Source organism: Phyllopteryx taeniolatus, chromosome 11, assembly GCF_024500385.1.
Source record: "Phyllopteryx taeniolatus isolate TA_2022b chromosome 11, UOR_Ptae_1.2, whole genome shotgun sequence".
Classification (NCBI taxonomy): Eukaryota; Metazoa; Chordata; class Actinopteri; order Syngnathiformes; family Syngnathidae; genus Phyllopteryx; species Phyllopteryx taeniolatus.
In genome coordinates this window covers 27,881,658-27,909,298 of record NC_084512.1, presented here as the reverse complement: position 1 = coordinate 27,909,298, position 27,641 = coordinate 27,881,658, and the positions used below count along the sequence as shown (strand labels likewise).

Genomic DNA, 27,641 nt, shown 5'->3' with positions numbered 1-27,641 from the left:
AATTTAATGGAGGAGGCCTCAAAACATTTCTATTTGACCTCCTGTACAGCAAACAAAACATTATCTGCTAATTTCATTGTTTTTCCCGTGAGCTCATTATTATTATTGGAATTTTTTCACGTATTTCTTTTGCGTTCTTTCAGAGGGACTTGAGCGACTTTGACCTGGAGACGTTGGCTCCTTACATCCCCATGGACGGGGAGGACTTCCAGCTCCATCCCATCATCCCCGACGCCGCCGAGCCCCTGGATGTGGGCTCCCTGGGGGGCGGCGGTGCCGCCAGCGGTGGTCTTCTTCCTTCCCAGCAGCAGAGTTTCAGCAACATCGCCAGCCTCTTCCAGCCCCTCTCCTCGCCCCCCCGTCAGCAAAGACGCTACCGTCCGCACCCCGCCGCCCCGGCCCCGTCCTGGGCTCCGGGCGAAGAGCGAGCCCCGGGTCAGGGGGCTCTGGACCCGAGGGCGAGGGCCTACATGATGGGGCAAGTGCGGAACCCGCCCTACCGTTCCCCCGCCGGCACCCCTCTGTCTTCAATGGGGGGCATTCAGAACCTGCAGTGGCCCCCGGACCCCCTGTTGACTTGCAACAAGGCCTACCCCGTGGACGCCATGGCAACCGAGCGACGGCCATCTTTCCAGCAGAACCTGCTGCACGTCATGCACCAACAAAGGTGATGACAAGGATTTAATCAACCCAACCCTCGAGTACTGTTATTTTCAATGCACGCATAGTATTTATTATGATTACATTTTTAAAGTAAATTGACACGTTCACTGGTTTGGCTGCAAATGTGGTGGGAACAAAGACAGTTCTCAGGACTGTTTCAAGCTCCGTCTGGAACATTGTTACCACATTACTGTAAAAACAATATTCACCTTTCATACTTTCAACGTTCCCACTTTTTCCACCATTGTAGTCACCTTTTTAGTTCTTTTCACCCAAAAGGAGATGACACTGTTCCTCTTAACATCTTACCGTCGTGACATTTTTTTCAGTATTTGAGTATTTAGTCATTATTCTTCTTATTATTTTTAACTGTAGTGAATGCCCGATTCATTTGCTGCACTGGCCCGCCCGAAATTGACCTGGGGAAATGTCAGCACAGAAATGACGCATTTTACCGCGCAATGGGCGGAGCGCGGCGCCTTTTGGAAGACGCTCACTAAACATATGATTTTAGGTTTCTGCAGCTGCAAGCAATCATGCAATAATGACTGTGTCAACGAAAACGCGGGTCACTTCAGGAAAAGTTTACAAATTTTACGGTCTGAGAAGAACTTTTAGATTGTTGTTTTTTTATTTTATTGCTGTCAAATGGCAAAACGGGTCAACTCTGACCCAAGTGGTATGTAAGGGAGAAATTCAATGTGTGTGTGTGTGTGTGTGTGTGTGTGTGTGTAGGCGCATGGAGGATTTTGTCCACTCCTACAGCGACATGAATGCGGCCAACAACATCAAGCGCTCCTTCATTCAGATGATGGTGAGTTACGTCACGCTGGCCAGAAACGGGTGGGCGGTAGTACAAAAATTTGATGTCTGATTTTAGTCGACTTTTGTCCAGGCGGTGTGTTTAGTTGTTCTTTTTCTTGTGTGTTTTTGCGTTGACCAGGGTGAAGGTAAGATCTCAGGAAGCAGCTGGAAGAAGATGAGGGGCGACGTGGACCCCGGAGCGGGATCGTTGCCTGGTGCGAGCTCGCATCCTGTGTGATTTTCAGGAAAATGTATGAAGATTCTCGCTTAACACGTTACGTTGTCTTGCAGAACCCGCGCCGGGCAGGATGATGGCGGGCAACCCAACTGCGTGTTTCAACACTCTGCAGCAACACAGGAAGTCCGAATATCCAGGAAATATGACAGGTGAGGCGGCGGTTTGCGCACTTCCCCGTTGGCCGGAGACAAAAGAAGGTGGAAAAGGGTTTGGTGGTCATAAAGGGACCAAAAAAACCCAAAAAAACCAGCGCTTGCAGTCAAAAGCTCTGCCGAGGTCAGGAATGTTGGCCTTCGTGTTGGTGACTTGATGTGAAAAGAATAACAATGCAGGAAAAATGTGCAATTTAGTATTAGTGTTTCAGTACCAAATAATAATAATATTACGTGAAAATTATATAAATTATAAAATGTGATTGTTAAAATAGTATACAGATGAATTAAAAATAAATGCATTATTATTAATAATAATAATTTCTTTTATCAAGTATACAAAATAATTTTTAAAATGTATACAACGGCTGAAATAAAGTATTTAACACGTCATTTTTCACACTAAATATATTTGCCAAGGTGCTATTGCCATGAAAATTTCACCAGACAACACTGACATTAACAACAGGGAAAAAGTATTGAACACGCCAACTGGTATTTCTTGAATACCAAAACAAAAGCCTTTGTTTACAATGACAGCTTCAAGACGCCTCCTGTATGGAGAAACTAGTCGCATGCATTGCTCTGGTGTGATTTTTGGCCCATTGCTCCACACAAGCAGTCTTCAAATCTTCAATGTTCCGTGGGCTTCTTTTATGGACCTCGAGTTTCAGTTCTTTCCATAGATTTCCAATGGATTCAAGTCAGGTGATTGGCTGGGCCTTTTCAAGCAGCTTCATTTTTTTTTTCTTTGAAACCAATTGAGATTTTCCTTGGCAGTTTGTTTTGGATCATTATCCTGCTGAAATGTCCACCCTCGTTTCATTTTCATCATCGTCGTAGATGGCATCAGATTTTTGTCAAGAATGTCTCTGTACATTTGCTCATTCATCCTTCTTTCAATAATGTGAAGTTTACCAGTACCGTTTGCTGAAAAGCAGCCCCACGCCGTCATGTCCCCACCTCCGAACTTCACTGTTGGTATGGTGTTTTTAGGGTGATGTGCAGTGCCATTTCTCCTCTAAACGTGCTGTGCATTATGGCATCCAAATAGTTCAGTTTTGCTCTCATCCGACCAGACTATATTCTCCCAGTATTTAACTGGCTTGTCCAAATGTTTTTTGTTTTTTTTCTCCCCAGCAATGGGGTGTTGCGTGGTACGAGTGCATACGGGCCATGGCGGCCTGTATGCAACTCTTCTGATTATTCTTTGCGCTCCTCTGTCAGAAATCTTGTGGGGAAGCATCTGATCGAGGCAAATTTATGGCGGAACGATTGGCTTTCCACTTCCGTATTATGGCCCCAACCGTGCTCACTGGAACGTTCAGAAGCTTAGATATGCGCCGCTAACCCACGGTTATGTTTTGCAATAATTACTTTGCGATGGTCTCGAGACAGCTCTCTGCTCTTCATGTGTTCAATACTTTCCCCCTGTGCCATTTCACATTTTTACACGCAATTTAATTTCCGAGCTGATTTGTTTTACTTTCTTTGCATGTATGGATTACTTGGGTGGCTTGTTCACAACATCTGGTGAAATGTTCAGATCAATAGCACTTTTGGAAGTATATTTATATATGAGAAAAATTGTTAAATACTTATTTCAGCCACTGTGTGTGTGTGTGTACGTATATATGTCAAAAATAAAAAAAATGAAAATGATCTATTATAACTTTTGAAACAAATGTATTATGAATATTTTTTTATGAATGTTATTGTAAAGAAAATAATAAAACAATAACAAAACTCCAAATGATCTGTGTATTTTTATTACAACTGTTGCAACTAATTTATTGTAAATGCATGTTTTAGGAATAAAATTGTAGTACAAAATAAAAAGCTTGAAATTAGTTACATATTTTTTACTGTCTTTGAAACAAATTTATTATAAATACGTTTTTACGACAAATTGTTGAAAAAAATATTTACAAAAAAACTCAGAAATTGAAGTTGTTTTATTACATCATTTAAAACAAATAATGATATAATGATGAAAATTACAAATGAGAAAAACTGAACATCGAAGTGATACAATTCTTTTTGACTGACTGGGTGCCCCGCCACTCTGTTCGCTACGCCACAAAAACTGTGCCAAAGCGTCTTTTCAACATTTTGGTGCTCCGTGTGTGTTTTCCCTCCTGCAGGCCTGACCAGTCGCCTGCTGGGCCCGTCATTGGAGCGCACCTTCCTGCCCGAGTTGACCCGCTACGACTGCGAAGTCAACGTGCCGCTGCAGGGCAACCTGCACCTCCTCCAAGGCTGCGACCTGCTCACAGCCTTGGACCAGGCCACCTAGAAGAAGCCCCTCCGATCCCAACGGCAACCCGGCAACCGAACACGACCCGGCCTCTGCGCGGACTGGAGGCCTGGCGAGAGCTTCAACGCTAAGCTAACTCATAATCACATCCTGCCTTATTTAGTTCTCGGGGTGTCACGTTGTTATAGCGGGACTCGCGCACAAAAACCCGCCTTCAGCCATTCCGTCGTTCCCGGACTATAAATCCCGCCGTGGCCACACTAGCTATGTGGCTAATGCTAATGCTAGCCACAGAATTAAAATCTTTCCTCACCATTTTTGCACCATTTTGAACGCAAACTTGAGCCAAAATGTCATGGAAAAAAAAACACTGAGGCAAGGCCAACTCGGGAAAATATTTGCAGCTTGGATTTATTGCAGATACCTCGGGTCGAACATTTCCAACGTGAATAAATAATAAATACAATGTATAAATGGGTACAAATGACCCGTTTTCTGGGTCTCAGGAACCACATTTGGACCATTTTCAACGCAAATTGTGCCAAAATGTCAACAGAAAGAAGAAAAAAAACGCTTTATTACAATTTTGCATCCCAAAGAGAGCCTTTTTTTTTTTTTTTTTTTTTTTCAAAAATGAGCGTATGATGTCCTTAAAGTCCAAAATTTGTACGTCAAATCGTGTTTTAAAGCAGCATTTTTAGTTCCCTTATGATGTCACTTGCGCTCGTTAAAGAAGAGCTACTCTGTTAAAACTGCTGTAAAACAAATTTCAAACAACCTTTTTTTTAATATATATATATATATATATATATATATATATCGCGCTATGATCCGATCCGACGCGCTAATTCAAAAGAGCGTCATGTAATACACGTACACGAACCTTGATGTGCTACACTCGTATTATTCTACTTTGTCGGATGTTACGCTAGAGCGTGACCGCAGGGTGTTTTTGTTTTCTTACCTTTTTTGTTGTTGTTGTTGTTGTTGTTGTGCAATTGTCACTTGTCACGAGGCTAAAGCTGAGCTAGCTAGGAGGATTGCAGCCACATTGAAATAAAAACAAAACAAACAAAAAAAAATTAAAAACGGAACAATTACATCGTACAATTGCGTGTAAGGGAATATATAGTCGTTAAGAAGAAAAAATAACTGTATAATTATGACGTTACTGTTTTTCGTGAACATGTATGACTGAAAGAAGACGTTTTAGATTTTTACCTAATTTAATCTTTAAAGAAATGTCTAAAATGAGGACGTCCTTTTTCTAATATTTTGGCTTTCTTTGTAAAATTAGTGCTGTATTCTCTTTAATGTTACAAATGTATTTGTTTTTTTTTAATTGGCACTTTATTCCCATAGTTCAATGGTTGTCTTATTAATGTCTTTATGCTTTTAAGATGATGTCTTTATTCTTGTAAAATTGCAACTTCTTTCCACATAAACATAAAACTTTATTTTCTCATATTATGACGAATTTATCGTAAACTGATCACTCGTACACTTACTGTACGCTCGTTGCACTAAATTATAACTTTAGTTTTGGACAATTCTCATAAGATTCCAACGTAATAATTTTTAAATTATGACTATTCTTGTAAAATTATAACTTTATTGTCATAAAATGGACACAACTTTTAAACAAAGAGAATTTACATTATTATATTAATATATTTTGACCTCGTTCTTGTGTTTGATCTCGTAAAATTACAAATGTATTTTTGTAAAATTGCGACTATTCCCTCAAACCTTTTTTGCACCTTTTTTTTCCCCTTGTAAAATGATTATATCAAATCTTTGGGTCATAAAATGACAGCTTTATCAGAGTAATGTTTTTATTTTTGTAAAATCAACTTTATTGTTGAAAAGTAACCACTTTATTCTCCTGTAATCCTACTGTAATTTGTCATAAAATGACAACATTAATAATACACGGACTTTATTCTCGCAAGGTTACAACGTTATTGTAAAAATTCTCTTAATGGACTTTCTTTTTCTTGTAAAGGACTTTATTGTTCAATCTTTTCCCCTCATTAACTTCTGACTGCATTATATGATTTTGACTTCACTTTTTATCCCAATGCCACTGAAGTTGGGACGTTGTGTTAGACATCAATGAAAACAGAATGCAATGATTTGCAAACGTGTTGCAGCCGTCAAATTCCAAGCGAATGAAGGCTTGCTCAAAACAATCGCGTTGATCAGTTTGAACGTGACACATCTCGTCTTTATTGAATGAAATCTAGCTTGAACGTGATTTGCGGATCATTGGATTCTGGTTTTATTTTGTCCCAACTTGATTGGAATTGGGGTCGTCATATTACCGCGCTTTGAAAATGACGTAAAATTCTTCTATAATTTGTCATAAAATGACGACGACTTGACTTTATTCTTGTCAAATTCCCTTGAACAACTTTATTTTCCTATGGATTAGAATGGTATCCGTGTAAAGTTGCACTACTTTTCTTTATCGTTCATATTTTCACTTGAAGTCAATACTCCAAAATCAGCAACTAACATGACTCTGATTTGATGAAATTATGGCCATTTTTGGCGGACTTCTTGACTTAATCTCATAATTGTGTGCTTTTGATCTCTTGAATTGATGCGTCCTTGTATATATATTGTTGTTGTATTTGGACTGTCGCCCTCATATCATTTTTGTATTTGTTTTTTTCAATGTGGCCCTAATCCTCCTCGGTTACAATTGTGGGGGGGTCGGGCTGGGGGGGGGGGGGCCGTCGAGTCGAATTTGTGCCAATCGTGGCCATTTTTTCGGGATTTTTGGATCCGACCGATGCCAGCGGACAAAGAGGTCGTTCAGTGTTCCTCTGCTCTTTTTGCGCTTAACGTGGACCCCCACCCAACCCCCGACCATCCCCAACATGCCTTTCTCGCATTTGTATTTATGTCCAATCTATTTATGTAGCTAGCAGCAGAAGCCTTATTGGACAATTTTTTTTTTTTCCGCTCCTTCGATGTAAAAGCCGTTGGCCAAATGATGTCACGAAGATCCCCGATGTCGTCTTTTTCGCCTCTTGCCATGTTCCCGTATATTTTCTTTTGTTTGTTAGAAATGCGGAGGTAATTGTTGTGGTGCGGTGACCACTTTTCACCCGTAGAGCTTTGCACACGTGCACGTCGCGCATTCCGAATGTAGACGGTGGACTCGTAGCGCCGAGGTGTCCTGGTACGTGGTCGTCACCTTCTTTGTTTCTATTCCCTCCCCTCGTCTTGGCCGGCCAGTACTTTCTTCTTAATCTTTCCTTCTTTCTTTCTCTTTGTGCTCGAAGAACTTTTAAGTCAAAAAAGGATGCAAAGTTCTTTGTCACTTTGCAGATATGTAGCATTTTTTTGGATATTGTAAAGGAGGTCCGGCAGCCGTACGGCGGTGTCCTGTCGTTCGCATCCGGCCTCGTCTTCAAGGCAGGAGTGTGTAGTTTGTATGTGCCATCGAGTTCACGCGCACATCTGCATCTAACCGACACGCTGCATTGATATTAATATTTCTATTGGTATTTCTAATTGTATTTGTATCGATAGTTGATATACAAGTGCTCTTCAATTACAGAACATGCTGATATTTTCTGGAAGCTTGCTTCGGTTGGTCCCCCCCCAAACGTGGCCCAGTCCCGTCCAGCCCTCCCTTCAAGTGCAAACTTGGGGAACCCCCCCGTAGAGCCCACATAGTCCTAGAATTCCTAATCCCTACTATAATCGGAATAGGCCCACCAAAGCCTATCGAAACTCAGTTGAACCCACTGGATCCCAGTGAGTCACTACTAAAATCTTAACAAGTGCCCACTCTGGCCCACATAGTCTAGACCTCTCTCAAACCCACTTTGACTCGACTAGAACCCTTGTAGCCCCCCTTCATAAACCACGTAATCCCCCTCTACAACCACCAGAGTGCCAAAAGACCCATGTTAACCCAACCCAGAACACCCGAGGTCCCTGTTCCAACCTATTCTGACTCCTACTAGAGCCCACGACGTCCCCACTCGATCCCTTGTAGTCTTGAACCTATGCTTGTCTCCACGAGAACCCACAGGGTCCCATTCTAGAACCCACTTTAACCCCAGTACAAAGTATACAATCTACGAGAACCGACGTCATCTAGAAAGATCCACTTCGACCCCATGTAGAACCCGTGTAGCCCCCGCTAGAACCCCCTGGTGACTTGGCTCAGACCTTTTTGTCTTTTAAGGTTCTTCAGCCAATCAAAGGCCTGAACTGGTCTGTTTGTCCATGACGCTGCTTGTGAGTTTTTAGTAAAAATCGATCGTATTGAAGACGAAGCGGGAAAATTGTGATTTGTCAACAATGTAGCTGTTGTTGTAAAGATTTGTCATCGCGCTAGTTAGCATTAGCCGAACTGTGTAACCGTACGTGGGAAGGGTTGGTGAACGGACGTGGCGGTAAGTGGGACTCGTCGTCGTGAGAACGTTAGCCGCAGTTCCGCTGGCTGCTTTGAAAAGTTTCCGAACGTCCTCAAAATGGACGTTTGTGAAGCTAACGCCGTAAACGATGGACTTTGTCTCGAGTCGGACACCAGAAGGCTCGTCACCAGCGTTAGTGCTTAACACCGCCGTGCTCCTTGAAGGGACCGCAGTAGACCCTCCAATCACACCCGTTCCGAAGCGCAACCTTCCGGAATGATCGAGACGATATCAGCATGTTGTGTCATTTGTGTCGAAAAACAGGGTTTTCGTTTTTCACTCTGGGATCCACGTTGAACTTCTTGTATTGTTTAGTTCACTGAGCCCATTCTGCTTTTGTATATGCTACAAATCCTTACGATATATACATTACGCAGTTCATATACTGTATTATTACCATTGTTATGATGGGGAATTTAACCCGCTCAAAAGTTTGTCTTTTCTGCACTGATATCTTGTTATTAAAACATATTATTGATCTTAACTGGCTTTAGTTTTGTTATCAATGGCCTCGTTGCTTTGATGCTTTTGGGGTTCATTTCTCCTTTTCCAACAGGATGGCGAGTGGTCTGGGGTCCGGTCTGGATGTATCCGAGGTTTTTTTGGGGGGGGGGGCGGCATCTGGGATGGGTCAGCGCTATACCAGTTACCACTGCCAATAGATTTTGGTCACGTCTGAATCCACAAAGTCCGCTCTAGAAGCTGCTGCTGACGCAGTCATCTGTAGAACTCATTCTGAAGCCGCCAAAGCCCCGATAACAGCTAGAACCCGTGACGTCGAGATTTGGACTCCACTAGAACCTTTGAATTCCCTTGCGGAACCCAGATAGCATCCAAAGACAGCCGCTGACCCCCCCCAGGAGAACCGACATAGGCCCCATTGGAACCAATCCTGACCGCACGAGAGCCCACAAAGTGCCCTCTTGAACCCGCTGCCGTTCTATTAGCGCAGATGTTGGTCCATTGCAAATACCCACACCTGTTTTTGACTCATTACATCAGTTAGTTGATAGTACCACAGTGTTTTGTTTTTGGGGGGGTGGGGTGTCAAGCAATACTGTATTCGATCAAAAAAACAGTGTGAGCTGATCTGAAAATATTTATCCTGATCCAGAGATTCCCTCGCTGGGTTGGGTACACGCACACGCAAACACACAGAATCAGGATCAGCAAACAAGTGTTTTTCCCATGTCTGAAGCTCTCCGTTTGTTTTCAGTCTTACGCGATACACACAAGAGCGTTTGACAAAGTTTATTATTATTATGAATTGAAATCCCCGCACAACATATTTGTCCCAGCAACCAAGTTGATTTTCCACTGGTGCGTCCAGAATTTAGTGCGTCCACTGTGTGTGCACGCCAAGCCCTGGAGCTCGCGTTTGTATATGGTGACCCTTGAACCTTAAAAATTCCTTCCAGTGCCTGTACACACAAACACCGTATCCCCCGTTAAAATCGGCCATCCGTCCGTCCATTTTCTGTAGCACTTATCCGCAGGCGCTCCAACCCTAAAACGAGGCACCCGGGGAAAAATAGTCATCGGTGGGGGAGGGCGGCGGAGCTTTCTCGATGGGAAAGTGTTTTGTCGACGAAATTTGAAAAAAAGGTACTTTCCTCATCCAGGGCAAAAGGGCAGGTGCTGCAGCACCGCTTGGGCTCTATCTGTGCACGTGCCTGAATATCGGGGTATACACACATTTTGTAATTGCGTGATTTCTTACGGGGGGAAAATGCTCCAAAATCATTTCAAAAAGCAGCTTTGTCCCAGAACACGCAAATAAAATGCGCTACGTAATGTGTGCGTGTGTGCAGGGGGAAGACGTGGCCGGAGGCCTCCCAGCAACGCGTGATTACATCACACAAATATCCACACAAAGTCATTGTCTCCTTTGTCTCTTTTGTCCGTGTGCAGGAACTCACAAGAAATCCGATGTTTGGCCCAAACAGAGCCCCGCAATTGTCTCTGGGACGATTGTTGCTCTCCGGGAAGCTCAACCAGACAAAAGCGGCTTACGCAAGCGTTACTTAATCATCCTCCAGTTTTGACCCCTCGCCGCCCGCAGCCTGAAGAAAACAAGTGAAAATCGGAAAGAATTTTCTAGCTCGGATGAATAGAAACTGGCTAAATATGGCACGAGGAAAGTGCTTCCCGTTCACACGACAAAGGTAAAGCGAAGTTATTTCCGTTGCGAGACGGGCCAAACGTCGGGGCTGGATTTCATTTTCTTGACCGCTTCTCCTCACGCGGGTCGCGGGCGTGCTGGAGCCAATCCCAGCCATCTTCGGGCGAGAGGCGGGGCACACCCTGAACCGGTCGCCGGCCAATCGCAAGACACACAGAAACGAACAACGTTTACGAGATGTCTCACAGACGCTCACAATTGAAGTTTGCACCGGAGAGCAAAAGTGACTGACCTCCAAAGTCCCAGAAAAAAGGTTTTTATCTACAAATTCCTTCTTTGCGCTTTCCTTTGCAAAGTGTGTGTGCGCGCGTGTGCGTGTTCTCCAGTCTAAATTGTCCGTAGGTGTGAATGTGAGTATGAAAGCTTGTTTGTGTATATGTGCAAATGGTCAGTTGACTGGCAACCGGACCAGGGTGGACGCCACCATTTGCACCATTTGCCCAAAAGCGTCTGGGATGTTTGAATCCTCGTCAATATGTGTTCCCGCGCCGACGTTACAACGTCCACGGGGATCACTTCCTGCGCGGGCCCCCCGACGGGGTTTTGAGCGGACGACGAGGCAAACAGCAGGCGGGGCCGGCTTCCGGAGAGGCCCGGCGTCGGCTTTCTCGTGAGAACGGTCCGTGCGTGTGCGTGCGCGCGTCTCGATCTCACACATCTTTACAAGCTACGCGAAACAAACTGCTGTCTATTCCACTCAAAACGAAGGCCGCGTTTTAGTTAAGCAATTGCTGTCCAAAACTAGATACCGATGGTACTTCCAAGGCATAAATTACATAATCAATGATGTAAAATCAAGATAATGAAGAAACATTGATTGGTCCCACATTCAAAAGGAATTTCTGGCTGAGTTTCTGTTATTGGGGGGGGGGGGGAAAACAGCTGCATCAATTTGAAGTTGAATACCAATACTAGGATAATATCCTATCCTCATAATCCTCATAAGTGATGTACAGTATTATAAACAAGCCCTACACATTATTATTATTCTTGTTATTATACACTGTATCACATCATTGTGACCCGTTTTGTCGCGCTGGTTGGCCTGCGAGAAATAATCATCGGCGCGTTTTTATTTGCAGAGCAATTTTTCACCTGCTCCCGTTTTTGTGTGATTGATTTGAAGAGGCAGAGAACCGTTGGAACGTCCGGTCTCCGTTGGGTCGGCTACTCCGACATGTGCGCTCAACTCTGCGCTCGATTGGGATGTACGAAGGAAATGTGCTTGGATTCATGCGTACGCACACATTCATACATCTGGATGTTTCTGTGCGTACGCCATGTTTCAGTAGGAAATCCACGCAAGTCTTTGTGCATGAGGCCCCTGGTCTGGCTGACGTTACCATTAGACGATGTCTCCCTCTAGAGTTCGCAGGTGTCATTGCAGCGTTGCTTTTGTGATGATGATGATGATGGATTATCATGGCACATGAAAAATGCATTTCTGGAGGAAGAAGAAAGAAATCTGCTTAGCAACAAGTGATGCCCCACGTTACCCCTTATCCCCTGAACGTGCACTTAAATTCTGCCGCGCAACAAGTGACATCACAAAAGGTATTTTCTCCAATTTAGCAGTTTGAGGCATAAATTAGGCCAATGAACAAATTGATGACTCAAGTTGCCAATCATTTTTTTTAGCTATAAATTCTGCCTAGCAGCAGCACCAGGATTACCAAGCATTTTTTTTTTTTTTTTGCAATTTGCAGGCTAAAGTCTGCCTGGCGACAAGTGAAGTCAGAAGTGGCCAACTTTTTTTATTTGTATTTTGGCATAAATTCTTCCTTGAAACGAATGAGTGTCCATCCAAACATGTCCTAATGATAGATTTAGATATGTTGCGATGTAAAATCACGTTGACTATTAGATTTCTAAAAAGTTTAATACAGTGAAGAAGATACTGGAATAAAAAGGAGCAGATCGACGATAAAAAAAAAAAAAAAGTTTTTTTTTCACATTTCAGATAAAAACACAAGTGTGTTGATTGACTTGAAAATTCTTTTCAGCTCCTCACTTCACACCAAAGCCATGTGACTTCTTCACGTACACACACACACACAAAAAAGAAACAGAAAAACGCTGCATGAGAGTGCAATTTACAAACTTTATTTTCAAGCTTTACTGCCTTTTAAAACATGACCATCACGTGTCGTCAAGATTTCGCTGTGCATTGCATACTGTAAACCACATTCTCTGTGTCTTACAGCTTTTTGATTGTTTTGTCTTCAAGCTGACTGTTTGCTGCCTATCTTGTACAAACAACTGCAGCGCGCAAGCTTTCCACCTTTGATCAAGCATTTCTCCTTTAAGGTGTTCAGACATTTTAACGAGTCCGAGCAAAAACCGAATCGAGCAACGTCTTGTGACGTCATTGGAGACTTGTGAAGACTGAAACTCACACTCACTCAATTTAAACATATTCCCCTTCCATAAAGAGATTTTGTTGTATTTTCACTAGTGGAGGCAGCACTTCATCACCAAGCCCGAATTACACTTTAATTAGTTTGTGCATGTGGCGCATGCAGCAAACACAAATACCAGTCGAGAAAAAGTAAGTTTTAGTTTAATCTCGTAATATGACTTTTTTCTAAAAAAAAAAAAAACAATTTAAAACTCGTAATATTTTATTTTTCACATTTTACAATATAAACATATTACAATATTTCAAAAAATATATAACTGCATCAATATTACTGCTTAAAAAATACAACATAGCTTTTTTTCTTAAATCTCATGATTTTTTTTTTTCTAGAAAAAAATACAACGTAAAGCTCATAATATTACGACTTAAAATTTTTAAATCCGTCTTTAATCTCATGATACAACCCCAATTCCAATGAAGTTGGGATGTTGTGTTAAACGTAAATAAAAACGGAATACAATGATTTGCAAATCATTTTCAACCTATATTTCATTGAATACACTACAAAGACAAGATATTTCATGTTCAATCTGCTAAACTTTATTGTTTTGGGCAAATAATCATTAACTTAGAATTTTATGGCTGCTAACACGTTCCAGAAAAGCTGGGACAGGGTCACGTTTACCACTGTGTTACATCACCTCTTCTTTGAACAACAGTCAGTAAACGTTTGGGAACTGAGGACACTAATTGTTGAAGCTTTGGAGGTGGAATTCTTTCCCATTCTTGCTCGATGTACAGCTTCAGCTGTTCATCAGTCCGGGGTCTCCGTTGTCGTATTTTACGCTTCATAATGCGCCACACGTTTCCAATGGGATCCAGGTCTGGACTGCAGGCAGGCCAGTCTAGTACCCGCACTCTTGTACTACGAAGCCACGCTGTCGTAACACGTGCATAATGTGGTTTGGCATTGTCTTGCTGAAATAAGCAGGGGCGTCCGGGAAAAAGACGTCGCTTGGATGGCAGCATGTTTCACCAAAACCTGTATGTACCTTTCAGCATTAATGGTGCCTTCACAGATGTGTAAGTTACCCATACCATTGGCACTAACACAGCCCATACCATCACAGATGGTACACATTGATGTCGGTTTTTGATGCAGTGCCGCCCGAGGGATCGAAGGTCACGTGCATTCAATGTGGGTTTTTGGCCTCGCCGCTTCCATGCAGTGATTTCTCCAGATTCTCTGAACCTTTTGATGAGATTATGGACCGTAGATGATGAAATCCCGAAATTCCTTGCAATTGTACTTTGACCCTGTCTCAGCTTTTTTGGAGCGTGTTGCAGTTATAAAATTCTAAGTTCAGGATTATTTGCTAAAAACAATCAAGTTTTTATCGGGTTGACATGAAATATCTCGTCTTTGCAGTGTATTCAATTAAATACAGGTTGAACATGATTTGCAAATCATTGTATTCTGTTTTTCTTTAACACAACGTCCCAACTTCATTGGAATTGGGGTTGTAATTTAAAATGTCATCATGTTTGCAAATTTGATCATGTAATATTCAAACTTGAAAAAAATGAAAAATAAAGCTTGAATGCCATGATATTGTGATTTTATTGCCTTGCATGATGACTGCAGCTTGATGAATTTTTAGTGCACGCCCATCATGGTCGGGCCAACGAATGAGGCATTTGTGTTGTAATGGTTAACAACGGGATGTCCAAAGGTGGCGTCGATGATAAGGACATCTTCGTCTTTAGAACAAAGACTCCCGTCTCATCGCGTCTCAGTCCGCGTGCGGCACGCCAGGATGACGTTTGACGCCATCCTGGAGGAGGTGGGCGCCTTGGGGCCCTTCCAGGTGGTTCTGGCGGTCCTGATGGTGAGCCCGCGCATCATGCTGCCGTGTAACTTCCTGCTCAACAATTTCATCGCCGCCGTGCCGCCTCACCGCTGCGACGTCAGCCGATGGAATGCGTCCGGGAACCTGAGCGAGGCCCAGAAGGCGGCCGCCGCTATTCCCGCGGGCGATGACGGCGAGCCGCGGGCGTGCCGTATGTTCGCCGAGCCGAGCTCGCGATTGCCGGGAAACGGCTCGGAGGCGACGCCCACCACCGAATGTCTGCACGGTTGGGTTTATGACAACTCCACCTTCTCCTCCACCATCGTCACAGAGGTACGAGCCCAACTTCTACAAGCTTTGAAGGGTCACATTTGAGTGAAGTGAAACGGTTCAAATGTGCGTTTCGACTTCAGCGGACACCCGCATACTCGCGGTTCAGCACCCGAACCCACCTGCAGATTTTCTTTCAATATATATATATTTTTTTGTTGTTGTTGTTGTTGCTGCTGCAGTGGGATCTGGTGTGCGACTGGAAGCATCTCCCCCAGACCACCAACACCATTTTCTTCGTGGGACTCATGCTGGGCTCCCTCGTGTTTGGAGTCCTCTCGGATAAGTACGAAGATTGACCCAACCGTCTCGTTTAAAACATAATACGCTGCTACCTTGACTTAACACTTGGATTTGTTAAGAGGACCCACCTTGTAATTGAAATTACTCTCACATCAAATCCATTTTCCCCATTGAAATGAATTGAAATGCCATTAATCTGTTCCACCCATTACCCCCCCCCCCCCCCAAAACATCACCATTTAAGGAACTTTGCTGAAGTGAGAGGAGGAACTTCATTTCGTCAGGCCACAGCCCTGTCTAATAGAAAAGTAGTGCTTTGGCGCCATCCCCTGGGATCTTGGTGCCAAAGAACTATGTTGAAGTGAGAGGAGGGGTTTCATTTAGTCAAATCATAACCCTGTTTAATAGAAAACTAGTGCTTTGGTACCATCTTATCACATCCTGGGGGACTATGTTGAAGTTAGAGGAGGAGCTCCATTTAATCAGGCCATAGACCTGTCTAACATAAAAGTTGTGCTTTGGCGCCACCTTGGGGAATATTGGTGCTAAGGAACTATGTTGAAGTGAGAGGACGCGCTTCGTTTAGTCAGGCCATAGCCCCGTCTAACATAAAAGTCGAGTTTGGGCGCCATCCGCTGAATCTAAAAGCTCACAAACAAATTCACCAAGCGACAGAATTAGAAAAACAGTCAAGATAGCACTTTATGGTATTTCTATTGATTCCTCCTCTCATGTGTGCGCAGTTACGGGAGGAAATGGAGTCTTTTGGCCTCCTACGTCCTGTCCATCATGTTCGGCTTGGCGAGCGCGTCCGCCAACTCGTACGTGGTGTTCGCCGTGCTGAGGTTCTGCTGCGGGGCGGCACTGGCGGGCATCAGCCTCATCTCCATCACCCTCTGTGAGGCAACGCGCCCGCTCGCCTTTTGACCACAACAATATCTTGCCACGTTGCGCCTTTTTTCTTGGGGGAGGGGGGGGGAATACAACTTGAATCTCACAATCTTACAACTTTTTCTAAAAAAAAAAAAAAAATTATTAATTTGAGACTCATTAAATTGTCCATTTTTCACAAAATAAAACAACTTGAATTTTGTAATATTGTTTGTTCCTTGAAAAAGTACGACTTTGGTCATCACATTTAGCCTTTTTTCAACTTTAATCTTAAAATATAAAAGCTTTTTTCCAAAATAAAAAAACCCTGATCTTATAAATTACCATTTTTTTTTCTTGCTAAATCATGGAAACATTAAAAACATTAACTTCACTCTATTAATATGAAAAAAAGCAGAACAAATCAACAAGTTACAACTTTTTGTCTCTAAAAAAAACCAAAAAAAAAACCTATAACCTCTTAAATTACGTTTTTGCGAAAGAAAAAAAATTTGATCTCGTAATAATGCAACCTTAATCTAAATATTAAGACTGTTTTCATAAAGAAAATAAACATTAATCTCATTTTTTTTAATTCCAAGTTTGAGCTCATATTTTTTTCCTGAAAAAAGGCAACTTCAATATTATTATAATTGAACTTTTTTTCAGAATAATACAAGTTTAATCTTGTAAAAAAAAAAAAAATGTACTAAACAAAAAAATACAACTTTAATCTCATTATATATGCTATTTTATTTCATCCATCCATCCATCCATTTTCTACCACATATCCGAGGTCGGGTCGCGGGGGCAGTACCTTTAGCAGGGACGCCCAAGACTTCCTTCTCCCCAGCCACTTCATCCAGCTCTTCCGGGGGGATCCCGAGGCGTTCCCAGGTCGGCCGAAAGACGTAGTCTCTCCGGCCTGTCCTGGGTCGCCCCTGGGGTCTCCTCCCGGTGGGACGTGCCCAGACCACCTCACCGGGGCGTCCGAATCAGAAGTTATGAACAGAATCGGTGACAAAGGGCAGCCTTGGCGGAGTCCAAACCTCACCGGAAACGAGTCCGACTTACTGCTGGATATGCAGACCAAACTCTGACTCCGGTCGTACAGGGACCGAACAGCCCGTATCAGGGGGTCGGTACCCTATACAACCGAAGCACCCCCCACAGGACCCCCCCCTAGAGACACGGTCGAACGCCTTCTCCAAGTCCACAAAACACATGTAAACTGCTTGGGCGAACTCCCACGCACCCTCGATACATATATACACACATATATATATATATATATATATATGTATATATATATATATACACACACACATAAGCATAAATATAATTTTTGGGCTCTCACAAACGCAATTTTGCTGTCATGATGTTTGCGCTGATGCAGGCGTGGAGTGGCTGGACACGTCTTGCAGGGCGTCCATGTGCGTGATCGGCAGCCTGGCGTGGTCGCTAGGCAACATGCTGCTGGCCGGCTTGGCCTTCCTGGTCAACGCCTGGCGACCTCTCATCGTGACGGTCACGGCCCCGCTGGCCTTGGCCATCCTTACCTGGTGGTCAGTACCCGCCGGTCACGTGGCATCGCGTTGTCCGGTCCGAGTCGTTCCGTGTCATTTGTTGTTGTCGTTCCCAAGGTGGGTGCCCGAATCGGCTCGATGGCTTTTGGCCAACGGCAAAGTGGAAAAGGCGCACTTGTACCTGGATAAATGTGCCCGTGCCAACAACAGACCCAAAATCTCATCCGCAGTCCAATTGGAGGTACATTTCTGAAAATAAAAATACCACAAAAAATACAACTTCAATCACAATATGAATTTTGGTCTTTAAAATGTACAACTTTAATCTTTTAATATTTAATTTTTTTTTGATTTTCAAGAAAAAATACAGCTTTAATATAATAACATTGCACTTTTTTTTCTATATATAATGTAATTTAAAATAAGAGATACCCCAAATGCACTTAAGCTACCGCTAGTGGCCTTGTTCTAAGACATAAAATCAGCCACACCAACAGCCAATTCCCTTTCCTGGCAAGCTTTCAAGTATTAAGTAATAATTGTTGCAGTGTTTTGTTTTATTTCACATCAATGTTTTGTTGTAATCGTGTCTTGTAGAGCTTATTAATCACCAGTGATGTCTCCGAACAGGCTTTGTCCAGCGTGGAAATGTCGGACAAGAACAAAAAGTACAATTTCCTTCATCTTTTCAAGACGCCAAAGCTGAGAAAGATCTCGCTGGTCACCGGAATCGCGTGGTGGGTGGCACCTAACTTTAAATATATACCATATTTCATATCACAAATCAGGATTTTTGTCCCTGGCATTTGACTTGTGTCAAATGTCTAAAAGTCCAATTTTCATCTCCCGTTTTAAAAAAAATAATAAAATAAAATAACTCTTAAAAAAAAAAATTTAAAAACTCTCCCTTATATCCATCTTGACGGGATGCTAACCAAACATCAGGTACGGCACGGCGGTGACGTACTACGGCATCAGCTTGAACCTGGACGGCTTCGGCCTCAACGTGTACCTGACGCAGTTCGTGTACGCCGCCATCGAGGTTCCCGCCAAGCTGCTGATTTACGTGCTGATCAACAGAATCGGTCGGCGGCCGTGTCTCGTCGGCACGCTGGTGCTGACGGGAACTTGCATCGGCATCAACATCTTGGTGCCCAGAGGTAAAAGAGTGTTAATTATTGCATGTGTTGTATTAATTTCTTTTAACTAATTAAAGCAGTTCCCAATTATCTTAATACACACCCTCGTCTTGCTGAAACTAGCCTGTTTTGAGGGGGCGGCCTCGTCTCATCCAAGCGAGTCACCGCCCCATAAAGTGCTTGGCCAATGGCATTCATTCCCACGATGACCAGGGCGGCGTTCGGGGTTTCGAGTGGGCGAGCGGCTTCGACTTGCAGAAGCAGTGCCCAGAGTGTGGAAAAACAAGCGAGTCAATAAAAGCATTTTCACTGGCGGAGGCAGCACTTCATACACGCAATTAGTATACATTTATGACATCGCAATTGGGGTTAATTTGCATCGTTTTCATAAAATAAGCAGATAAGATTGACTCGGTTGTTTGGTTTTACACTCGATGTGTGGTCAGGCACTCCAGAAACAAACATTAAAAAGTCCATCCATCCATCCATTTTCAACAGCGCTTATCCCGGTTAGGGTCGCGGGATGCTGGAGCCTATCCCAGCTGACTTCGGGCGAAAGGCGGACTACACCCTGAACTGGTCGCCAGTCAGGCGCAGGGCACATATAGACACGGAGAACCATTCGCACTCCGTAGTCCGCATTTTGTTGAAAATGGATGGCTGGATGGATGAATTTAAATAATAATAATATTGCTTTTTTTTTTTTTCTTTTTTCTTTTTTGTAGCTTTGTGGCTCGTGCGTTCTGTGGTGGCCATTTTGGGCAAAGGGCTTTCTGAAGCCTCCTTCACAACTATCTTCCTCTACACCACGGAGCTCTATCCCACCGTGCTCAGGTGAGTCGCTCTCCGATTGGCTGTTGAGTGATTGCTCGTCTGATTGGCTTGTTTTCACCCAATCAGTGCACAAAAAGAGCAACAACCTTCAAATGAAAGCTTACTTTCTGATCATTTGCTGCCCCCTGTTGGTGAGGAGGGTGTATCCTTACTAGAAATGCTACGTTGCATGTGTGTAAAACATAAATATGATGGAAACATGGTACATTATAGGTGTACAGAACATAAATATGGTACATTATAGGTGTCTCAAACAATAAATACGACCTAAACTCAGTACATTAAATGTGTAAAGACATTAAATATGATGTAAACATGGTACATTAGCGATGTATAGTACATTAAATATGACGTGAATATGGGGCATTATAGGTGTACAGAACATAAACATGGTAGATTACGGCTTCATCTATTAGATATGACATAAATATGGTACAGTAGGTGTATACAACAATAAATACAACATAAATATGGTACGTTCGTGGTATAAAAACTACTAATGTAATGCAAATATGGCACATTAAAGGTGTGGAGACATGAAAAAAATGTTGTAAAATATGGTCAATTACAAGCACCTAGATACAGTAAATGTGACATCAACAAGAAATGTTACAGATGTATCATTCATGAAATATGCGTGTGCTCTGTAAGAGAGATATAGAACCAGTCATATGTAAATATGGTACATCAGAGACGTGTAAACATTATTTCCGATGCAACTGTGGCACATTTAAGGTGTCGAGACAATAAATCTGATCCATTCGAGGTCCATACATAACGGTCGACGTTGCAGGTGTGTTTTGTGTGTTGTGTTCAGACAGAAGGGTTTGGGCTTCACGAGCGTGATGAGTCGCTTGGGCGTGTCCGCGGCCCCGCTGCTTCTCCTCCTCGAGGACACGTGGACCCTCCTCCCCCAGGTGGTCTTGTGCGCCGGGGCGACGTTCTGCGGCCTGGCGGCGCTGGCGCTGCCCGAGACCCTGGACCTCAGGCTGCCCGAGACCATCCGGGATGTGGAGGAGCCCCCCGGGCGGTGGGTCACGTGACTCCTCTGCGTCATCTCGCCTGCGCTGAGTTGTTAGCGTGTTGCTAATTCTTCACGTTTCCTCTTTTATTTAGTTCTGAAGGGCAAGAAGAAGTTCCTCTGGAGACCAAGAATGCCAAATGACGGACAAAGAGTTTTTGTAGGCTTGGTGCGAATGCGCACTATTCACAAAAGCTTCAGCATATGAAATGTCAGGATGGCCCGAAATGTCATTCCAACATTTACAAGTGAACTTCATTTGACTCCCATTAGGTTCCTGACTTTTGTGCGCAGTTTTGTGTATGCAGTATGTGGTGTATAAAGCGCTGAAACTGGACTTTCTGGACTTTTTTGCTGAAAGCTGTCGTTTACTGTTCCTTGCTGAGGGTTCGAGGGGGCATTTTGTTGTTGTTTGTTGACATGGGGTGCGGGTAAGATCATTTATCAATTGTTACAATTGGCCCTTTGGCAAAGTTGTCGTTTTACGTGATTTTGAAATTGCACGGTTCAGCATACGTCGGCCTCAACGTCAAAGGTTGCGGGTTCGAATCCGGACTCAGACCATGTATGAGTTTTTTGGCGGGCATTTCAAATTTTGGTGGCGAAACTTTGGGCTGCTCACGCTGAATTGAAGCACCAATCTACAAATTCATGAAATGAAAGCAAACCTAAAAATCATCTGTGTAAAAACAAGTAGCAAGAAATCATCACATCGGCACGAGCCTGGAAGGAAGAATAATTTTTTCTTTTTTTCTTTTTTTTCTTTCTCCAATGCGTACGTCTGGACATGCGGCCCTTAAAAGCGTTCTGGTGGCCGTCAAAGTCAAAGTGTCTTCCACCTGGCCGGAGGTGCGCGAGGCGGCGTCTCCGGCGTAGGACGGCTGTCGTCGCTGCGCTCATGCGAGCCGTAAAGAGTCTATTTATGTGCGCAGCTGTTCCCATAAGCATCGCGACCCCCGCGACCGACGTTCAACGCTAGCCGGAAGAAGCTTCAGAACGGAACGTCCGGGTCGCGCGGGGACGGCCCGAGCGTGTAAGACAACCCTAACCCCCACCCCAAAAATCTCCGAGCGCTCCCTCGCCACTCCGGTGTTTTCGTGCTCAAGGTTCAAGGTTTCTCTTTATTCCTTCGGGAGGAATTTGTGCTGGAGCGAGGGCCAGCTGCGTACATGAATACACAATAACAACAATAATTCCGAACAATGTTTTACAAAATGCCACTCGGCATGCTAGCAAGTGCGGCTTCAACTCCTGTTGTAGCGGGAGTGAAGTTGCCCAGCGGCATTTGTCAATAGTTGCGCCTAATTATGTGTTTTATCGTTCATATTAGTTGCCGTTAGTGTTTCCTCATAGCGTAATCGCAGTTGGACGTTTGTTCTACTGTTTGCTGCGCATCATTTTGTTGTAGTTGCGTCAGCGTTGGCTTTAACGAGGAGCCTGTTTCACAGCGTGACTGTTAGCTTGCGGGAGCGCGAATGGTGTCGGTAGCGCAGTCGCGCGTTCCATCTGAGGGCCAAGTCTTGAATTTCTTGAGAGCCTCTCGCAACGTCGGTGAAACATTTCGTAACAATTCCATTCTCATCATAAAAGGTAGTTAGCATGCTGGGTGGGATATAATATAATTCGTGCCGTCAGGTTCTCTTGGGTTTATTTTGATTTGTCCAGTATAAATTACATTTCTCTCTATTTTTATGTAACATATTTTTATGAGGGTACGGAACCAGCTGGCGATCCCATATCTCATTACAGATTCTATACTTGCTATGCAAAAATATCAACTTGATCGTTTGACTTTGGTCAAATATAGCGTGCTATATCGCGTACAAGTACGCTAGCAGCTGAAACGTGGGATTCATTTCAGAATTTGACCGCTGGCGGACATTTTGGAAACAAACTTGTCAACGTGCATATGCGGAGGTGCAAAACGTACTCACACTCGGTACTGTACTTAAGTAAAAAAAAAAAAAAGTACTTATTCAAGTCCTGTACGGAAGTACAAATAAAAAAAAAAAAAAAAAGAAGGAACAGACTGAAATGCACAGTGAATATAAAAGTCTACACACCCCTGTTCAAATGGCGGCTTTTAGTGATATAAAAGATGAGAATCATTTTTTCAAACATTTCATCATTCATGTGACCTATGACGTAACGCCTTTGAAATTCTTTTGTGCCCTCCTCCTGACTGATATCGTTGAAAAACACGCTCCGTCTGACGCTCTTGCGCAACATACATGTTTTGTGCTGGCGATGTGATGAATCCAAAATGCCAGGAAAAGCCAACTAGAACACAGGGGGATTCATTAAATGGTGGTAGCTGACATCATTATGTCATATACAGGACATTGCTCACCACAAAGGTCATTGCTGGTGAGTCGTTATTATGTGATATTTAGCCTCCTTCTGATTTGGATTAGAACGTTACATACAAGACGTGACTCGCTTCCAATTGCAATCCTGAACCTCCCCAGAAAAGAATTTGCTTTGCTTCTCGCTAGCGCTGTTAGCATTAGCAGCAGATGAATTAGCGGTATCTGTTTTCAAAAGCTAATCCCTGGCCGCTCCTCACCTCCGCCCCGCGCTCCCAAAATAGCCTCGGGAGGCTTAAACCAAAACAAAGATGGGAGGCTCAAGTCGCTGGGCCTTCTCGGCGCTTTTCATCGCTCTGAACCCGCGGTCAATTTTCCATGCATGCATAATATATTCCATTTTGACCAGGGCCAAGTATAGTCTCATAATAACTGTCTTCATCAAATGATGAACTACTAAACAGATCTCTTTAAAATGATGATTATTTATTCAATTATTTGTTTCATATTTACATCACTTGTTATTGGATAAAAAAAGATCTACGATCAGGAGTTTTTCGTATTTCGTACGTGTGATCGTGTGTGGTGAGAACACCGAAAGTTGTCAGGCCTGAAATGATGGATCCCCATTGGAAACGGCACTCCAGCCTCCCCTGGAATGTCGTACGGTGTAAAAACATACAGCGATGACCTAATTAGATCGATCGTAAAGAATTCAAGGGTTTTTCTTTGCTTCACTTCAATGGCCATTGTGCTGCTCCCTCTGGTGTGCTCGCCAGACATAGAGACGCGTGAAGAGGACTCAGTGAGCTCAACTCAACATTATGTAGCAGTCCTAGAAGTCATTTTTCACAAAGGACAAAGAATATATGCCCGTGGCTATTGTTATATTGTCTGTCTACGTGTTGCCGCACCATTTGTTTTGAAATATCCATTCCACAACACCCGCAGCACCGATGCTATTCGTTAGTCCCTCTGTGGTTGTTTGCAGTTTTTGTTAGCGTTAAGCGAAACTGACTTTATTAAGGCAAAGTTTTGTTGTTGTTTTCAATACACGATGTGTAGTTGTTTTTGTTATATGTTCATTTCGACAGGAAATGTCACGAAACAGCCCGTCGCCTCTTTTGGGAGGAATTGTTCACTATCTGCCGAGCTGCTGCTTGTTGGCAAGTGACTTCTTGTGAGCGCTCGTACACCGCAAAAACGCAAAATCCTACCTTGTGAATTTATCACATTTCAAGGAAAAATATCTTATTGTCCTTATCTGAAGCCAGTTTTGCCTTTTTTTTCCAAATTTTCAGCAAGACAAAAAGACTTGTGAGATATTTGAAGAATCTACCTTCATCCGTTTTAGTAGATACGGGCCAAATTTGACTCAGTGTACACAAACTTTGAAGCAACCGTAGAAATGAAATCTTTTCATGTTTGTGTGTTTTAGGTCACTTGAAGGTGAGAAAATGAGATTTAGGCTATTTTTTTTTTTTGTCAAATGTCAAGACTGAGTACGTAAGTGTGAACGGCGTTTTTTTAGGGCGCGACTCGTTCACTCGGCCCTTCGTAACGGGATAATGGGCGGTCGGGAATGGGCCCGAGTGAGCGCTTGAAGACATCATCCTCCTCCCGCTTGAGTGTTAAAGCCTCTTTAAACCCCCCCCGCAGCCTTGCGCCCGCCCTACACTGTATTCCCCGTGAGCTGGCAGACATTGTCCGAGTCTCAGCGGGGAAGCCGGATGACGCTGTGAAGCGCGGCTTTTCTTACTGTTGTTACTGGAAACACGACGCGAGCGCTTCGGGGGCCCGAGCACGGACAGGTTACCGGGCAGCGGTGGGCGCTGAGCGTCAGCGAGGCTTCTCGGAAGCGTGGACCGACACTGGGGGAAAAAAAAAAAACTGGCACCAACTTGAACACGCACACACACACAGACACAATTGTTACGCAAAATTGTTGGAGAAAATGACCTTTTTATGAAAAGAATGACATCACATCCGATACAAAAGGTCTGCATTTACGACGATGATAACGTGACACCCTTGCGTCACAATGCTAGGTGGCTACATGTTAGCAGTATTAACGTCAAGTTTTAAGGTGGATAGCGCGATTTATCGATCATATCGTCCTTCAGGTTTTTACAACACCACGTATGGAAGCCACCGATGAAAAGGTTTTATTCCGCCAAATATTTACGCGACGTAACTTGTCGATACCTTATCTTGCGTTGCGTATTTCGTCATGTATTTCAGGTAGGTGTGTCTTGATGCTGTAAATTAGCAGTGCCGCTCCCCAAAAAGTGATTGTGATTGTGATCCTGCCGGGCAGGACACGTCAGGTGAGGCCACCTGATCTACACGCGCCACCAGCACCGGGGCACCCCAAGGATGCGTCCTCTCTCCGCTGCTCTTCTCTCTCGATACCAACGATTCTGCCGTTCTATAAGCACGTGAGTGTGCATGCAAACACAGATTTGATCCTTTTTTGGGGGGTTTATTCTATTCTCTCATTTTTACTTTGTTTTGATTCTTTTTTATCTTTATCAGAATCAGATTCTGATTCTGATTCTTTATCGCCAATACGGGTGAAAGGTACATTCACAACTGAGAATATTTCTCGGTCCGACGGTTATCTCACTATTTAGCGGCTTGAATACATCGATTTACACGTAGATGAAAACATTTCTAAAGTTTGGCGTGAAAAGGCTTCACTGCAGGCGGGCAGAGCGGGCACAGTAACTCCTGACTGACTTAACTAACTAACTAACCTAACTGACCTTAATGACCGCTCCCCCCGATGACGCCGACACTGTCACGGAACAAATTCCAGTCGAAAGTCAAGGCCCCGCTGTATTTTACTTTTACTCATTTGTCGAAAGTGATTCTCGATTCTACTTGCATAGGTAACTGATCTGTGCAACTGAAATCGACTTTTTACACCGAGTACCATCCCGAAAACAAAAAAAACATAAAAGTATCACCAGCATGATCAACCTTAAAATACAGCAGCGTAATAGGCCCAAGTGTTCATCAAAAAAACAGGCAGAGGTTTTATTTTTTAAATGTATATTAGATATTATTATAAACCAATGTAGCATTATGCGCAGTTTGAACAGAAACACTGCACCTAACTATAGGAAAATAAAACTGAAATTAAACAATGATCACATTAAAATGTATCGCATATAAAAGTAAAACAAAATTGTATCTACATTTTTTAAAATCAGTTCTTAAAGATTAAATGCAAATCTATTGTACTAAAAAGTTAAACACAACAGTGATTTACTTCACGTACCACTCGTGGTACTCGTGCCAGACTTTGCGACTCACTGCATCCCACTGATGGAATGTTTTACTACATTGTGTTTTTAACCTTTTAACAGTTTCAACAATTGCTGATATTGTAATTGTAAAAATATCTGATGACCGTGTTGTTCGTTTGTTCCTTTCATGAAAGCGTACAGTAAGACTCCAATATGTGATGGCGGCTTTTCATCAAGTAAGAAGCCCCGTAAGTCATAAAGCTCCCTATGGATGTTCCATATTGATTAGCTAATGTACATCGTGCAGGTCTAAGCATCCAGCGAGGGGAGGGCAGCCCTCCTCCCTGCCTGGTGGATTTCTTGATTTTTCTCAATTTTTTTATTTTTATTTTTTTGCAGCCCTCCTCCCTGCCTGATGGATTTCTTGATTTTTCTCAATTTTTTTATTTTTATTTTTTTGCAGCCCTCCTCCCTGCCTGGTGGATTTCTTGATTTTTCTCAATTTTTTTATTTTTATTTTTTTGCAGCCCTCCTCCCTGCCTGATGGATTTCTTGATTTTTATGTTTTATTTGTAATTTTTTTAGCAACCCTCTCCACTGCCTGGGGGATTTCTTGATTTGATTTTTCTCAATATTTATTTATTAACATTTTTTGCAGCCCTCCTCCCTGCTTGGTGGATTTCTTGATTTTTCTCAATTTTTATTTTAATGTTTTTAAAAAAAATTTGCAGCCCTCCTCCCTGCCTGGTGGATTTTTTGATTTTTGTCAATTTTATTTTTTATTTTGTATTTTTTTGCAGGCATCCTCCCTGCCTGGTGGATTTCCTGATTTTTATGTTTTATTTTTATTTTTTTGGAGCCCTCCTCCCTGCCTGGTAGATTTCTTGATTTATTAAATCTTTTCAATTTCTATTTTTTTTTTTTTTTTTCATTTTTTTTAGCCCTCATCCCTGGCTGGTGTATTTCTTGATTTTTATGTTTTATTTTTATTTTTTTTAGCAGCCCTCCTCCCTGCCTGTTGGATCTCTTGATTTATATTTTTGTATTTATTTTTTTTCGTCACCTCGGGGCGGCTCACACAGGACTAAAGTCAACGGAGCGTTTTGCGGCTGTGACGCGACGCCCGGGCAGGCCTCCGATTGGCGCAGCGGCGGCCGTGGGCGGGGCCGACCCGCAC

General features: G+C 43.2%; 2 protein-coding genes and 1 long non-coding RNA gene across 4 annotated transcripts in view; all 3 read left to right on the top strand.

Annotated features, from left to right (window-relative positions):
• Nucleotides 1-9,037, top strand: part of epas1b (endothelial PAS domain protein 1b) — a 36,051-nt gene extending 27,014 nt beyond the window's left edge. For both annotated transcript variants that reach the window (XM_061790473.1, XM_061790474.1), the window contains 5 exons: nt 144-667; nt 1,399-1,477; nt 1,607-1,682; nt 1,759-1,854; nt 4,002-9,037. In XM_061790473.1, the coding sequence (XP_061646457.1) occupies nt 144-667; nt 1,399-1,477; nt 1,607-1,682; nt 1,759-1,854; nt 4,002-4,153 (927 nt within the window). In that variant the 3' untranslated portion in view covers nt 4,154-9,037. The remainder of the gene's footprint in view (nt 1-143; nt 668-1,398; nt 1,478-1,606; nt 1,683-1,758; nt 1,855-4,001) is intronic.
• A 136-nt stretch (nt 9,038-9,173) lies between these two features.
• On the top strand, nt 9,174-21,244 carry LOC133485978 (solute carrier family 22 member 7-like). The gene is made up of 11 exons (XM_061790478.1): nt 9,174-12,289; nt 14,828-15,277; nt 15,457-15,560; nt 16,261-16,415; nt 17,784-17,952; nt 18,031-18,154; nt 18,544-18,650; nt 18,859-19,073; nt 19,778-19,886; nt 20,704-20,916; nt 21,003-21,244. Exons 1-11 carry the CDS (start codon nt 12,218-12,220, stop codon nt 21,049-21,051), a joined length of 1,767 nt encoding a protein of 588 aa, XP_061646462.1. The 5' UTR covers nt 9,174-12,217; the 3' UTR covers nt 21,052-21,244.
• Nucleotides 21,245-24,656: 3,412 nt separating this feature from the next.
• LOC133486250 (uncharacterized) lies at nt 24,657-27,569 on the top strand. Its single transcript, XR_009790971.1, has 3 exons — nt 24,657-25,261; nt 25,337-25,454; nt 25,531-27,569. It is a non-coding gene; the product is annotated as an uncharacterized LOC133486250 (long non-coding RNA).
• The last annotated feature ends 72 nt before the right edge of the window (nt 27,570-27,641 follow it).

Coding starts and splice junctions, on each gene's coding strand:
- LOC133485978 (XM_061790478.1), top strand. CDS start 12,218: ATGCCCCACGTTACCCCTTATCCCCTGAACGTGCACTTAAATTCTGCC. Junction 16,416..17,783: donor CCTCATCTCCATCACCCTCT/GTGAGGCAACGC, acceptor GCGCTGATGCAG/GCGTGGAGTGGCTGGACACG. Junction 18,651..18,858: donor CTGGTCACCGGAATCGCGTG/GTGGGTGGCACC, acceptor ACCAAACATCAG/GTACGGCACGGCGGTGACGT.